The sequence below is a fragment of the Diabrotica virgifera genome, chromosome 7, assembly GCF_917563875.1.
Source record: "Diabrotica virgifera virgifera chromosome 7, PGI_DIABVI_V3a".
Classification (NCBI taxonomy): domain Eukaryota; kingdom Metazoa; phylum Arthropoda; class Insecta; order Coleoptera; family Chrysomelidae; genus Diabrotica; species Diabrotica virgifera.
The window spans coordinates 174,852,914-174,867,486 of record NC_065449.1 but is presented as its reverse complement, the minus strand read 5'-3'; the positions used below and the strand labels follow the sequence as shown (position 1 = coordinate 174,867,486).

The 14,573-nt window shown below is 32.3% G+C and overlaps 1 protein-coding gene across 1 annotated transcript in view; it reads right to left on the bottom strand.

Moving 5' to 3' along the window:
• The window catches only part of LOC126887980 (microfibril-associated glycoprotein 4-like), a 49,720-nt gene extending 38,309 nt beyond the window's left edge, over nt 1-11,411 (bottom strand). The window contains exon 1 of the mRNA XM_050655951.1: nt 11,304-11,411. Coding sequence (XP_050511908.1) covers nt 11,304-11,366 — 63 coding nt within the window. The 5' untranslated portion in view covers nt 11,367-11,411. The remainder of the gene's footprint in view (nt 1-11,303) is intronic.
• Nucleotides 11,412-14,573: the final 3,162 nt, after the last annotated feature.

The window sequence follows — 14,573 nt, the reverse complement described above, 5'->3', positions numbered from 1 at the left end:
GTAGATATACTACTCTGGGCTAATTAGCAAAATTCAGGGAAAAGTTATTTACCAGCAATTTTATTGCTGGAATCGAATCATAAGATCCTATATATTAATAATTTAGGTATGCAAAGTCCGCAGATAGTGTGCTACTTTTTTTATAAACAAAATGGCGCCGATAAATCGTATTTTTTTCTATTATTGCTCTATAACTCCAAAGATTTTAACATTACAACAAAAATACCCAAATAAAAATTCACCGCAATTAAATTCTGCATAGAGGTATAGACCAGGGCGCATCTGTAAAAATATTAGTACATTTGGACGTTGAGAGGTGACTCAAATTTTTTTGCAGAAATGACTTGAAAATAAATCAAATAATAATATTTGAGTTATCCTCCCTTTCAAAAAGGTCCGGAACATTGTTTAAATAATCAAAATGTCAAAAAATTAAAGAAAAATTCGATTTTTTTCTTGGTTTTTTGATTATAACTTTAAAAGTATTCATTTTCGAGAAAAGTTGTACTAACATAAAAGTTGTATAATTAAATTTACTACAATACAGAATTGGTTAAAAATTTAAAAAATAGTTACCCTTGTTGCAAAATAGCAATAATTGCGAAAAAAACCATACAAAAACAAGTATTCGCATTTTACGTTTTTCAACCATTTATACTATACTTTCGACCTTCATATTTGACTCAGAAAAACCTTATGATATAATAAAATAACACTGTAAATTTTATTAAGATCGGTTAAATAGATTTTGCAAAATAAATTTTTCAATCCAGCTTTCGTAAAAAATATTCATTTTTTCAAAATGTTACAGGACTGAAAATAAAGCAGATAGCAAATTGAAAATTTTTTTGCTTATAGAAATGTACTGTACCTTTTATTCGCCATTTTGCAAAATTAAAATCGATTAACACCACGGCGTCAGGAATTTTTTTAAATAAACATTAATTATTGGTGCTACGCGCAGGACAGCGGATAGTTTGCTCTGATTGAGCATTGCAATGACCTTTGATAATGATTGATACATTTTAATTTTTATTACATTTCGATATAAATAAATAAATTTGTTTATTGCAAAATAAAAACACATACTCTATCCTTTGAAATAACACTTTTATTAGCAAAAACTTTATTTGTTCATATATTTTAACTTAAATAATAAAAGTTTATTATTTTTAAACATATGCAATTGTTTAAACAATATTTCACAAACAATAATAAAATTAGTTTGATTTTTGTGGAATTAAAATATTAAAATACAACAAAATATAGAGTAAGAAAATAATATATTAGATAAAGATTGGAAGAAGTTTTGGTGGAAATCAACTTGTGTGAATCGAACACCGCTGTCCTGCGCGTAGCACCAAAAATTATTGTTTATTTCAAAAATTTTCTGACGCCGTGGTAATTAATCGATTTTAATTTTGAAAATTGCATATGAAAGGTACAGTATACTGCTATAAGCAAAAAAAAGTTTAACTTGCTATCTGCTTTATTTTCAGTCCTGTAACATTTTGAAAAAATGAATTTTTTTTGCGAAAGCTGGATTGCAAAATTTATTTTGCAAAATCTGTTAAACCGATCTTAAAGAAATTTACAGTATTGTTTTACTGTATCATAAGGTTTTTCTGGGTGAAATATAAAGGTCCTAATTGTAGCATAAATGGTTGAAAAACGTAAAATGCGAATACTTGTTTTTGTATGTTTTTTTCGCAATTATTGCTATTTTGCAACTAGGGTGACTATTCTTTAAATTCTTAACCAATTTTATATTGTAGAAAATTTAAATACGCAACTTTTATGTCAGTACAACTTTTCTCGGAAGTGAATACTTTTAAAGTTATAATCAAAAAACGAAGAAAAAAATCGAATTTTTCTTTCAATTTTTGACATTTTGATTATTTAAACAATGTTCCGGACCTTTTTGAGAGGGAGGATAACTCAAATATTATTATTTGATTTATTTTTAAGCAATTTCTGCAAAAAAATTTGAGTCACCTCTCAACGTCCATCTCAAAACAGATCCGCCCTGGACTAGTATGTTTTTCCCGATTTGCTCCGACGAAAATTTTCCTCGAAAAATGCGGGTTTTCCCAAAAAAACTCTAATTTTCAAATAAAGTCTTAGGTAAGTAATTATTAATCAATGATTAAATAACTTAGTGAAATCAAAGCTTTCTTGATATCGATTGTAATTCCACAAGCCGGTGAAAATTAAACGAATATTTTAGCAACCATTCAATTGTTAATTAACAATTTACGATCGCAATAATTACCAAAATAATCATGATACATCGATCAAAGTTATAGAGATTATAAAGATGAGATGCTTATTTAATATTTTATCGACAAAATATAAATTTTTCGTTTTTTTTTCATAATTATTAAATTATGAAAAAAAAAAGTTATAATACGCTGGTCTAATTAGGAAAGTACAAAGAAAGGTTATTTACCGGCAATTTCATTTGCTGGAATCGAATAATATGATCCTATATAATAATAATATAGGTATACAAAGTCCGCAGATAGTGTGCTACTTTTTCTATTAACAAAATGGCGCCCCCAAATCGTGTGTTTTAAAATTATTGGTCTATAACTCTGAAGATTTTAACTTTACACCAAAAGCACTCAAATAAAAATTCACCCAAATTTAATTCTGCATATTGGCATGTTTTTCCCGATTTGCTCCGACGAAAAGTTTCCTCGGAAAATGTGGGTTTCCCAACAAAATCTCGAAATTTCAAATAAATTTTTTGGGCAAGTAATTACTTATCAATAATTAAATAACTTAGTGAAATAAAAGCTTTCTTGGTATAGATTATAACTGCAGAAGCCAAAACCTTATTTACAAATTCTTTGTAAGTAATTAGCTTGTACTTTAAACTCACTTTTACGCTTTGAAAGAATTAAAAAAATTATAAAAAACGCAGTAATCGTATGTTTACTTTGCTGTTTCATTACTTTTTTGCAAATGGTTTCAAAAAACGTTTTAAAACATTCATTTTCAAGATATTTGAAATACGCATTTTAACTATTTTTTAAAATTAGAATATAATAAAAACTTTCTGATAAACGTTAATTTGTTTATAACTATTTTTTTTAATCATTTAAAGATTATGCAAAAAAATAAAGAATTTATATTTTGTCGACAAAATGTTAAATATGCATCTCATCTTTATAAGATTTCAAAGTTTGATCAGAATATCATAATTGCTTAAATATGCGTTCAATTTTCACCAGCTTCTGGAACTATAATCCAAACCAAGAAAGCTTTTAAGGGGGTATTAGTACGCTATGGTCAAAATAGGTGGCGAATTTGTAAACTAACGTTTAACAATTCTTTGAATATATGGCAGCACGTACATATATTTTATTATTAAATTTAGTTCTCTGAACGACACAGCATTGATGCCACGCACTCTCAAGTTACGATTCGGCACATTTCGCTCTCAATCGTACGTTGTATTTACATACGACCGTTTTTAATCCTTTCTTTACCTGCCTAGGGTAAATTGTCATTATTAGATAATAAACGTTCATTCATTTGGAAATAGTTTATTATTTAATATTGTATTTACAGACGGCAATTCGTAATTCTTTACCTGCTCAAAAAGATTGATTTCAAACTAAAGAAATTTGCAATTATTTGAAATACAAATAAGTGCCTATCTAATGACCAAAAAAGAATTATGCTAATTCTCAGAATGAAGATCGAGTATAAAATTAGTATTTTTAATAAATGTAAAATACGTAAGTCAATTGAAAAACAGCGTCACTACAAACTTTTTCATATTTAATGTTTTATCAACAAGAGAAGTTTTTTCCTCGGAAAATTTCACATTTTCATTTCATTTCTCATTTCAATATGCGAAGCAGAATAATAATTAGCCTAATGAGCCACTTACTTAAAACATTTTTAAAAGTGATATACGGCAGAATATATAAAAAATACGAAGAACAAGTATCATGGACAAAGATTGAATTCCGCAATGCCTTGCCCTTAGGCACCCGAGAGGCTCTATTGACTGTCCAAGTGCTTATGCAGAGGTGCAGATATGTCAACTGTGACGTACCTATATATTTGTTTTATCGACTACAAAAAGGCATTTGATAGAGTACAACATGATAAGCTCACATACTCATCATAACCACCTTGGAGGAAACTGGATTAAATGATAGATCTAAACAACATTAGATATCCCGACGACGCAGTAGTTTTTGCAGATAGCCTAGATGATTTGCAAAGAATAATGTCGCGCATATAAGACATAAGTAGTGAACATGGAATTTCAATACGAAAAAAAAAGAAAGTAATGGTAGTCATTAAGAGCGAAATATATTACATACACGGCTTTTGGTTAACCAACAACCAATTGACAGAGTGGACAGCTACACATACCTTGGTACCTACATAAACAGTCAATGAGACCACTCTAGTGAAATAAAACAACGCATAGGAAAAGCGAGATCAGCGTTCATAATGATGAAGTCTCGTTTCAGAAGTCACATTTACCACTTGTTAACAAAATTTCTATTATCAGATCCTATGTATTTTCTAGATTATTATACTGAATAGAAGCCTGGACTCTTTCCGAAACTTCTTTAAGAAAACTCAAGGCATTCGAGATGTGGTATTACAGTCGCATTTTAAGAATTTCGTGGATGTGTCGTGTGACTAATGTTGAGGTCTTACGTAGAATGGGCAAGGAATGCGAGATTATTAACACACATTATATCAAAGAGCGCAAAGTAGAATATCTTGGCCATGTTATGAGGAATGAACAGAGATTGCCGCTACTCATTCTTCAGGGCAAGAGCCGTATTTTTAGTGGGATAGATAATAATATGTTGAATTTGATAAAAATATATTTCTCATGTTATTAGATGTTGCTCTGGTCTTTTCAATTCTAGATCGTATTTCGGTTGTTTGATCCCATTTCGAGTTGACGACTGTTCCAAGGTATACATATGAGTGTAATGTGTAGTGTGTGTGTTGGGTAAATGTCTTGTTACTTAGCAAAGTCGAAGTCATTGTTTTTGCAAAGAAACGTTAATTGTATCCGAACGTCTGCGGTCCCTCCGGTGAGTACCGATCCCACAAGGAGAGAAACTATTTTCATTTATTAATTTTTAATAAATGAAAAATTCTCCACCAAGGTGAGATTCGAACTCACGACCTTTAGGTCCAAAGGTAGGCGTTCTTACCACTGAGCCACAGACGGATTACAATCATGATTGAAACTCAAACAAAGTCCAAAATGTTTACTGGCAGGGGGAGGGGCCACTTTTCTAAACAAAACCACGTGATTTGTGGTTCTATTATATTTTGACCTAACGTGATCGAGGAGTTTTCGTCCTCAGTCCTATTTTTTCGGCTTCAGCGTTTAATTCTTCTAGCATGGTTTTTAATGCTACTTTTATATCAGCGATTAAGATTATATCGTTGGCATATCGTAAGTAAATATTTTTTGAAGACATCTTCCAGCGCTTGATTAAATAGTTTTGGATATATTGTATTCCTGTCTAACTCTTCGTTTTAGTTGAACTGGTTCTGTTCCTACATATACATAATTTTATTCTAGTTGAGGCATTCCTGTATATGTTCTCTATCAGGTCTGTATATCTGTACCTATATCAGGTATCAGGAGTTTATTGTGGCCCAATATTCTACATTCTACACAATAAAACGCCTTTTCAAAGTCACAGCGTCACTACAATAACAATTTTTTTCATATCGAATGTCAACACGGGAAGTTTTTTTCCTCGGAAAATTTTACATTTTCATCTCATTTCTAATTCTTCTTCTTCATGTGCCTTGTCCGTTGTGGACGTTGGCTATCATCATAGCAATTTTAATTTTGTTTACAGCGTCTCTATAACTCGATCGATGTTAGTCCAAACCATTGGCGTAAGTTTTGAAGCCATGAGTGTCTTCTTCTTCCGGGTCCACGTTTACTCTCTATTTATACATGACCGAGGTGTTCATGACCGAGGTGTTCACGTTTTCGTTTTTTAATTGTGAAAGATATTTCTTTTTGTTTTCCCATTCGGCGCAATACCTCTTCGTTGGTGGTGTGGGTCGTCCAGAATATTTTGAGGATACGTCGGTACACCCACATTTCGAATACCTCTAGCCTTTTCGATGTTTCCGTTATTGTCCAGGTCTCTGCTCCATATAACAAAACTGGAAATACATAGCATTTTAGCAGCCGTATTGTTAGTGGGACAGATATGTCGCAATGATTGAATATATTTCTCATGTTAAATGTAGCTCTGGCTTTTTCGATTCTACATCGTATTTCGGTTGTTTGATCCCATTTCGAGCTGACGACTGTTCCAAGGTATACATATAATTCTACGTGTTGAATTGGTTTTTTATTTTCAATTGTCTGGCAAGTTTTTGAGTTTTGCTCACCAGTGTCCATTTTTGTTTTATTTATGTTGAAGGTTAAATTCTCTTTTTTCACTCGCTCTTTGTAGGTACCCGGGTATGGCAGGCATGTCCATAAGATGCTGAAGTTAATCGGTACTGCTAGCAACCACAACTGTATCGTCTGCATATCGGTTTATCTAATTATTACTCCAGTAAATTTCAATATTTTTTTTCACTTACGGAAATATTTGACATAAATTAATCAATGATTATACAATATTGTTTTGTCTACAATTTTTTTATTAGGATAATGCCTCAACAAATACTAATGGCCATTGGCATGTGTAATGTGTGTAAAAATGTCGACGTCATCGTCTTTACAAAGAGACGCTAATTGTATCCGAAGAATGCATTATTTGTGGCCATATAAAAAATAAATTTGCCAGAAAGTGAATAAAACTGAAATTGTTTTTAGATCCGCCCCACATAACATACTAGAGCTTACTTATGTTATCTATGTATTATGTCAAAACTAGTATAATCCCCCAGTAAACACTTTGAGACATTTGAGCCTCGTTTAACTTTCAACCATTCGTATAACGTCACGGTTTCAGGCATAAAAAATATATATTTGTATTGTCAAAGAATACTCCATCCAATACTCCTTGGATGGAGTATTCTTTGGTATTGTTAAGACTAGAGATTTAAAATTTCCGGAAAAATTGGATGCAGGAAAAAACCTGTTTTTTTCCGGAAAAAAACAGGAAAAAATGGAAAAATACGGGAAAATTGACATTTGTTACAATATACTAAACAAATTCTGCATCCCGTATCAAAATCGATAAATTTAGTAGAATTCGATAGATCTATATTATCAGAAGTGCCATTTGTCTTTAAGTAGGTATAAAAAAGACGCAATATTAAAAAATATTCCCCAACAAGTTAACCAGACTAGTTCTCTTATCGAAAGCTTGCTAAATTATGTATGTTGAAAAACGCTACGAATTTTGTTCAAAGCTAATGATTTGCACTTTGCAGCCTCTTGATGCAATGAAGACCAACTAATGGAAGCAATAGACTTTATTTCTGAAATGGCTTGTTTACTACTAAGGCCCGGTCTTTTCACCTCCGAATATATAGTTATCGGAAAGTTTATTTGACAGATTTACATGTAATCTGCCGGATAAACTTCCCGATAACTATTTATTCGGAGGTGAAAAGATTGGGCCTAAACCTAGATGTAGGGAAGGTGGTGGCAAATCTAGCCCAATTTAAAACAAAAACTGGATTTTTTAGTCGAAATTCTTTATGGGATAGTGCAAATATGTAGTATTTACTAATCCCGTTATATGGTAGCCAGGTTTATGTACATCGCAGCCACTTATGCCAATTGCCTTCCGAATTTTAAATGGACCTCCATCTTCCGCTTCTTCAGAAAGAAACTGGTCTTTACACGGCCTCATACATACAAGCAAAAAAAAATATGTTATCGCAGGATAAAATTTATAAGTTAAAATATATATTATATAAAATATTTAAATTTGGTTATAAACGAAAAACAGATATTTATTTACGATACTAGACTAGATCCACTTTTAAAAGAGACTGACAAAAATCATGTTGTGTTATCCGTTCAGGATGGTGAAGCGGAGATCGAGTCTGAATCACATGCTTGGTCTGAAGATTCAGATTTAGACTCAGATAAAAATATACCACTAAGGGTCGATTTCTCATACCTGCGTTAATCTATGGTTCAGTTGAACCGGGTTCACAGGTGATCTCCGGTTCTGTTTGGAATGCATTTCTCATTGCGCGTTCATGTCAGTGCTCGTTCTACAGCTTTCGAGAAATGCCAATAGATGGCAAAAGGCAAAAAACTGTCGCCATTTTGAACTACCTTTTTTATGCTGTTTTTGAATAAAATTAAATTTAAGTATTTATAGTCAAATAGTCATTTTAATAATTATAAATAAATATTATAAAAACACAAATAATGTTATCGTTTATCGTTAGGCTTAATATAATAAAATAGGATATATTTATATTATGACAGCGTTTCGTGTTAATACAACGCATGCGTAGTCCATGAAATCATCTGAACTGAGTTCTGAAATCTTTGAACGGCCGAATTCCACCGTTCAAGCATCGTTCAAGTTTAAACTGCCATCGGTTGAACGGGAATTGAGAAAGACGATTTTGACTTTAAACTGACGTTTACTAAAAGTTCAGGTTAAACTGGAGTTGAACTCGATATGAGAAATCGGCCCTAAGCAATTTGGTTAAATAATGTGCTCTCTACTTTTGAAGTTTTGGTTTTGACACTTACAATTAAAGTCTCTTAATTTAAGTACACTTAAGTCTCAATTAAAAAATATCTTCAAATTTTCCCATTTTTTCCAATTTTTCCAATGGTCTGGAAAAAAACGGAAAAAAACCTGTTTTTTCCCAATTTTTCTCGTTTTTTTCCGATATGTTAATTCTCTAGTTAAGACACTGTGACGTTATACAATCATGATTGAAAGTGAAAGTCAAACAAGGTCCAAAATGTGTACTGGGAGGTGGTGGGGCCACTTTTCTAACCAAAACCGCGTGATTCATCGTATTTCCGTGGTTACAAAACTCGTTTTCAATTGTTTGTAGATTTTCTTAAAATCCGGCAAACGCGCATCTGTCTCCATTTAATACATCACTGCTGCCATCTACTAAATAACACGTGAACTCATCTTCTCATCTATTAAGTGACAGCGGAACTAATTTATCACTAGAAAAATGCCAACTTATTGCTGTAATTTCAACAAAATCCCCAGATTGCAGCTTTTAACTAAAATTTTTACTTTTAGGTACAGTTAATTTAAAAATTATAGCAGTATGGACAATGAAATTTTGTTTAAAATAAAGCTTTTTGCATAGTTAATCGTTTCTGGTAGTTATTTTCCACCCAAGTTCAAAAATTATTATGCAAAACGAATTTTTCTAGCAAGTTACTAAGTAAGTTATGACATGGACTCCTTTAAGTACAGTTATAAAAAATATACTGCTTTCTTTGTAAATTTTAACTAGATACTATTAAAATAGAAAGTCTACAGTTCACGTACATACCCCTAAGTTGAAGATTGGTTTTGAAATAGTGACGGTAACTGTACCTAAAAACTATATAAATTTTAACATTGTGTCATACCACCTTAACTCACAAAATTATTTAATTATTGGTAGATAATTAATTATCTAAAACTTTATTTGAAAATTAAAGATTTTGTTGGGAGAACCCGGATTTTTCGGAGGAAAATTTTCGTCGGAGCAGATCAGATAAAACATATCTCTATGCAGAATTTAATTACGGTGAATTTTTACTTGAGTGTTTTTGTTGTAAAGTTAAAATCTTCGGAGTTATAGAGCCATAATTGAAGAAAAAAACGATTTTCGGGCGCCATTTTGTTTTTAAAAAAAGTAGCACACTATCTGCGGACTTTGCATACCTATATTATTAATATATATAATCACAAGCTTCGATTCCAGCAATAAAGTTGCTGGTAAATAACTTTTCCCAAAAATGGCCTATTCTCCGATAGTCAGCCCAAACTGGATCTACTCCATTCGCGGATCTACTCCAGTAACCGAAAGATGCCATGTTTGCCAAAACGAGAGAAAAAAAACAGCTTAAAACGAGACAGAGTTGTGTAGTATGTTTTTTACCTTTGTGACGAAAATTCTTTTTCCGACATCTATGTATTGCGAAAATCCACACTACCATTCATTTTTGTATTTTGAAACAAATAAACTATCACTTAAATACAACATCTATTGTTTTTTATAACATTTATTAAAAAAAAATACAATATACAAATGTACCTATGCCGTCGTTTATGGGGGTAGGAACAATTTAAGCACCCTGCTGCGAACTGAATAAAGATTTCTTTGTTATTATATTTGGCTCACATAATCTACTGGATAACTGTAGTAGAGATGTCACAAAAGTTCAAGTCTCTATCTCGTTAAAAAAAAGTTATCAGAATTTGAAAACTCAAAAGTTACAATTGTACCTATGCCGCCCGACGAAGATTAAAGAATATCTACCTACCTTAGCAACATTCAAATTTTTAGTTTTTTACAGAGATTTTGAGGGTTAAAAATGGCCGATTTCGCAATTTTTCAATTTTTAATCGCTTATATGTCAAAAACTATCAACTTTAGAGAAAAGTCACTAAAGACCTTTTCTGTTTGGAATAATCCAAAAAACCTAAAAAAACTTTGTACCATGCAAAAAAAAATAATTTTAGGAAGAAACCAAAAAAAAATACGTTTAAAATTTTTTTGACCTATTCATGGTCCTGGCAACATGCAAATTTGTTAAAAGGGGTTCATTTTGAGTAAGATTGTGCAAAACATCCGAATCGGAATATTTTTCCTAGCGGATGCGCAGTGGCTTTCTGGACTAAACTAGAAAAAGGAAAGCTCTAGATTATAGTGGAACGCACAAATAAAAACAGCAATGGAAGAAAGGGACCTCACTTAAGAAGATTTATTCGACAAGAAAAAATGACGATTGGTTTGTGGTAAAAGGCCAGCAGAATATGCCGTCTAAAGCCACGGATTAGTAAGTAAATAAATAAATTATAAAATCTACAAAAAAATATGAAAATGAGGATGAAGATTTCATTTAACAGAAGTAATAAATTCCCAAAAAATATGATATTAAACTAACAGTTGTTTTAAAAATAGAATAAAACAGTAACACTAATAATATAATACACGTATGATGGTAGAATATACTAAGCAGATCCAATTTATAAAGTCGTTTATGAATGTTATAGTGATCTAAAAATAATAATAATTTGGGATAAAAAATTTAATAAAAAAATTAGTTTAAATATCGATACTTTCAATATTAGTGTTATTAACACTGGTAATTTGTTAATAAAAGAATACTAACTTACTTTTTCTGACACAACATACTCACTCGAGTAAATAAATAAGAGAATAACTATAGACGAAATCATGGTGACTTACTAAACAAAAATCATATATTATTTGGTATTTATAATTTTGATTACACAGGAAAAGAATATCGCATTTTAACATTCTAATCTATTATTTAACACCCACTGTCACCAGATTTCTAGGGTTTTGATATCTTTTATGCGGAATTTATTTATTTACTGTTATAATTATAACAATTTTTGTTATTATCAACAGCTCCGATTTACTGAACTCCGAGATAGGAAAATTCATTAGATAATGATTATAAAATATCATTTTATATTTAAAAATGGTTGACAGAAATAAATTAAAAAATGACGACTTCTGTATTCAATAATTTCAACGCTAGAGTGGGAAACGAAAACATGAAATGACAAGGAGCTATAGGTAGGCACTGAGAACACACAATTAATATAAATGGGAAAATATTTCTAGAGTTTTGTATGAGTAGAGGATACTATATAATAGGATGGATCGAAAAAAACTTTTTTTCGAATTTGATAATGGCCCTTGTGGCAAAAGTTGCCATTCATAAAAGTAAGTTTTTTGCCAAAAATTTTTTTTTACATCAACCCCTTCAGGTGCCCCAACCTCCTAAAAATTTTTTTTTTTTTGGAAAAATTTTTCGATACGGCCCTATATGTAAACTCTTCTTGAATGTTTAAAAAGTCTGTGTTCAAAATTTGGAGGCTCTCGGAACATTTTTGGAGGTGCCCCAAAGACCTAACGGAAAATAAAAAAATCCTATTTCATGTAGATAATACAATTTTAGCTGAAATTTAAACAAATTAACGAAATAATACATTTATTGACGGTAATACGACTCGTTACATTTCTATAAGGTAATATTAAATATTAAAAGTGAGTGTAGGAACAATAATGTAGGTAAGAAAAATAAAACTAACAATTCAACAAAACACTTAAGCTGCCAAAACGTATTTACCTTAAAAGAAACGTGTACCGATTTAAAAAAATATGTTATTATTAACAAATATTTAACTTATAACGTATATTATTATTAAAAGGAACAAAAGGTTATTTAAACTTAAATTCTGACTTAGAATTAAATGATTTCATTAGCTTCCTGGACTCGATTCGAGATTTTATGAAACCATCTCGTTTTTCCTCTCCACAAACTTTAGATGATGCCTCTGTAACTAAATGTACACATCTTTCAGTGGCCTGAGTGTGGCAGGGGAACTTGGACAAATCTAGAAAGGGTGCTGCAGTTTCTTGACCAGATACAAAACTTTCCAGGTCCTTGTCGGAGACGTGCTTTATTATTGGTGGTTCTGACCTATCTGTTTCATACCAGTAAATTATATCTGTATAATCCTCTGCCTGCATGTTTAAAGGAGGTACGCGAAATTGTCTGACAGATGTTGAATTTTTGTTCTCTTTTCTAGAAGCAATTATTCTGCGGCAGGCTAACTTGCGGATGTGCTCTCTGGTATCTGCCAACATCGCTAGAAGCAGGTTCTCTGAGTGGCCAAAATAGCCATTCCTTTGTATTACCCCATCTACTATCTTCCTTAAATCAGTCGGCATATATCTTGAATATGCAATCAATCTCCACAAATGTCGTGGACCTTCAGTACACAATGGCTTACATTTGATACTGAACCATAATGGACCATATACTTTCATGATAAATTTAGCTAAGTGTACCAGATTTTCGGAGGGATGCTCCGATGCGACATATAACCGAAGGATTCTACTCGCCGTTGTCACCCATCTTGAATGTACGACTGGTCCTGGTTTAATCCTCGCAAGGTCTTCGCTGCATTCTCCAGATGATACTGCATGCAACATATCATACAAATATTGCTGATAAGTACTCAAAATCTTTCTATCTAAATCAGGAATAGTGTTACTCACAATTTTCGAGAATCTGACTAAAGGGAGGGTTTCACAAGCTTGTATTGATTTTCCAATGGCACCAGAAAAAGCTTTCGGACCTTGAGTAACACCATCAAGTTGGATTAAAAGGTGGCGTAACGGAAGTTCGTTTAGATGTAACATGCAAATAAACCACTGAAGAGGGCGATTTAGGGCAATTTCTAGTAGTCTTATTATTCCTGCGTTTGTCCCTGTGTTGACATTGGTGCCATCACATCCAACTGCTATTAACGATTCAGTCGATACTTCTTTTCTATTAAAGAAATCCAATATTGCATCTTTGATGACGAGAGCTGATCCAGACGATACGGCTAAATGGCCGAGGTAAATGGAACCTGGCTCTTTTACCAAGGATATATGTTCCTCTGTGATGATACTATAGTAATACTTACCGCCCTTCTTAGTTTGTGTCAGGGATTTATCCTTCCGTCCATCAAAATATAATGCTTCTACTACCTCCATGTTCTTATTTTGCAATTCTTTCCTGTGATTTTCTCTTTCCCGACGAACTTTATTTAGATCTATTATTTTGGAAGTGTCCTGTTCATTAATGATGCCCAAATCTTGTAACAGAGCGGAAGAAAGTTATGCAGCGCTTCTGTCTGAAACACCGTAACGATCGCACTCCCTAGCAAAAGCTGTGAGATTTACCCTCATTTGCAAATTTGTAACGTTTTCAGATGTGGAAGAACAACAGGGCTGGGGATCAGAGTCAGACAACTTTCCAGGATCAGTCCTAGTCTCATTCTTAGAGTCTCCTGGCTCAGATGCAGTATCTCTAGACTTTAATTTTGGGCGTTTTTCAAATTGTTCTTCATGTTCTTGAGATCGTTCCATCATTCTTTGGTTTCTTTTTGCTAATTTCTTGGATGATGCTACATCAATTTATCCTATGACTAGGTTTCTGGTAGTTCGCTGATCTATTACAAATTCCCTTTCTTGTGCTGGAATCTTCTTCTCTTTGGAGCAATGGCAATCGTTGAGGTCTTTATATTTACGACTAGCAATATCAAAGAGAGTTTCCTCCCAGCTAAGTTTTAAATCTGTAAGCTTCTTTGTGTAGCTTTCAGATTGCTGCCTGCCCTTATATGGTTTGAGTAGAGTCCTATAGTCAGTATTCAATTTTTTTACTTTCTCAGTAACTTTTTTAAATGTAATTGTTGGAACCGATGACTTCTTCCAGATGTTCACTAGAGTGTTTGCAGTTTCTGTTGCTATTATTGAAGCTGGTGGATCTTTGCCTGCCATGATGCCTTTTTTCTCATTCCTGACAAACAAGTAGTGTCGAATTATATCCGCATTCGTGGGAAGTCTTAGCTGGGACATCT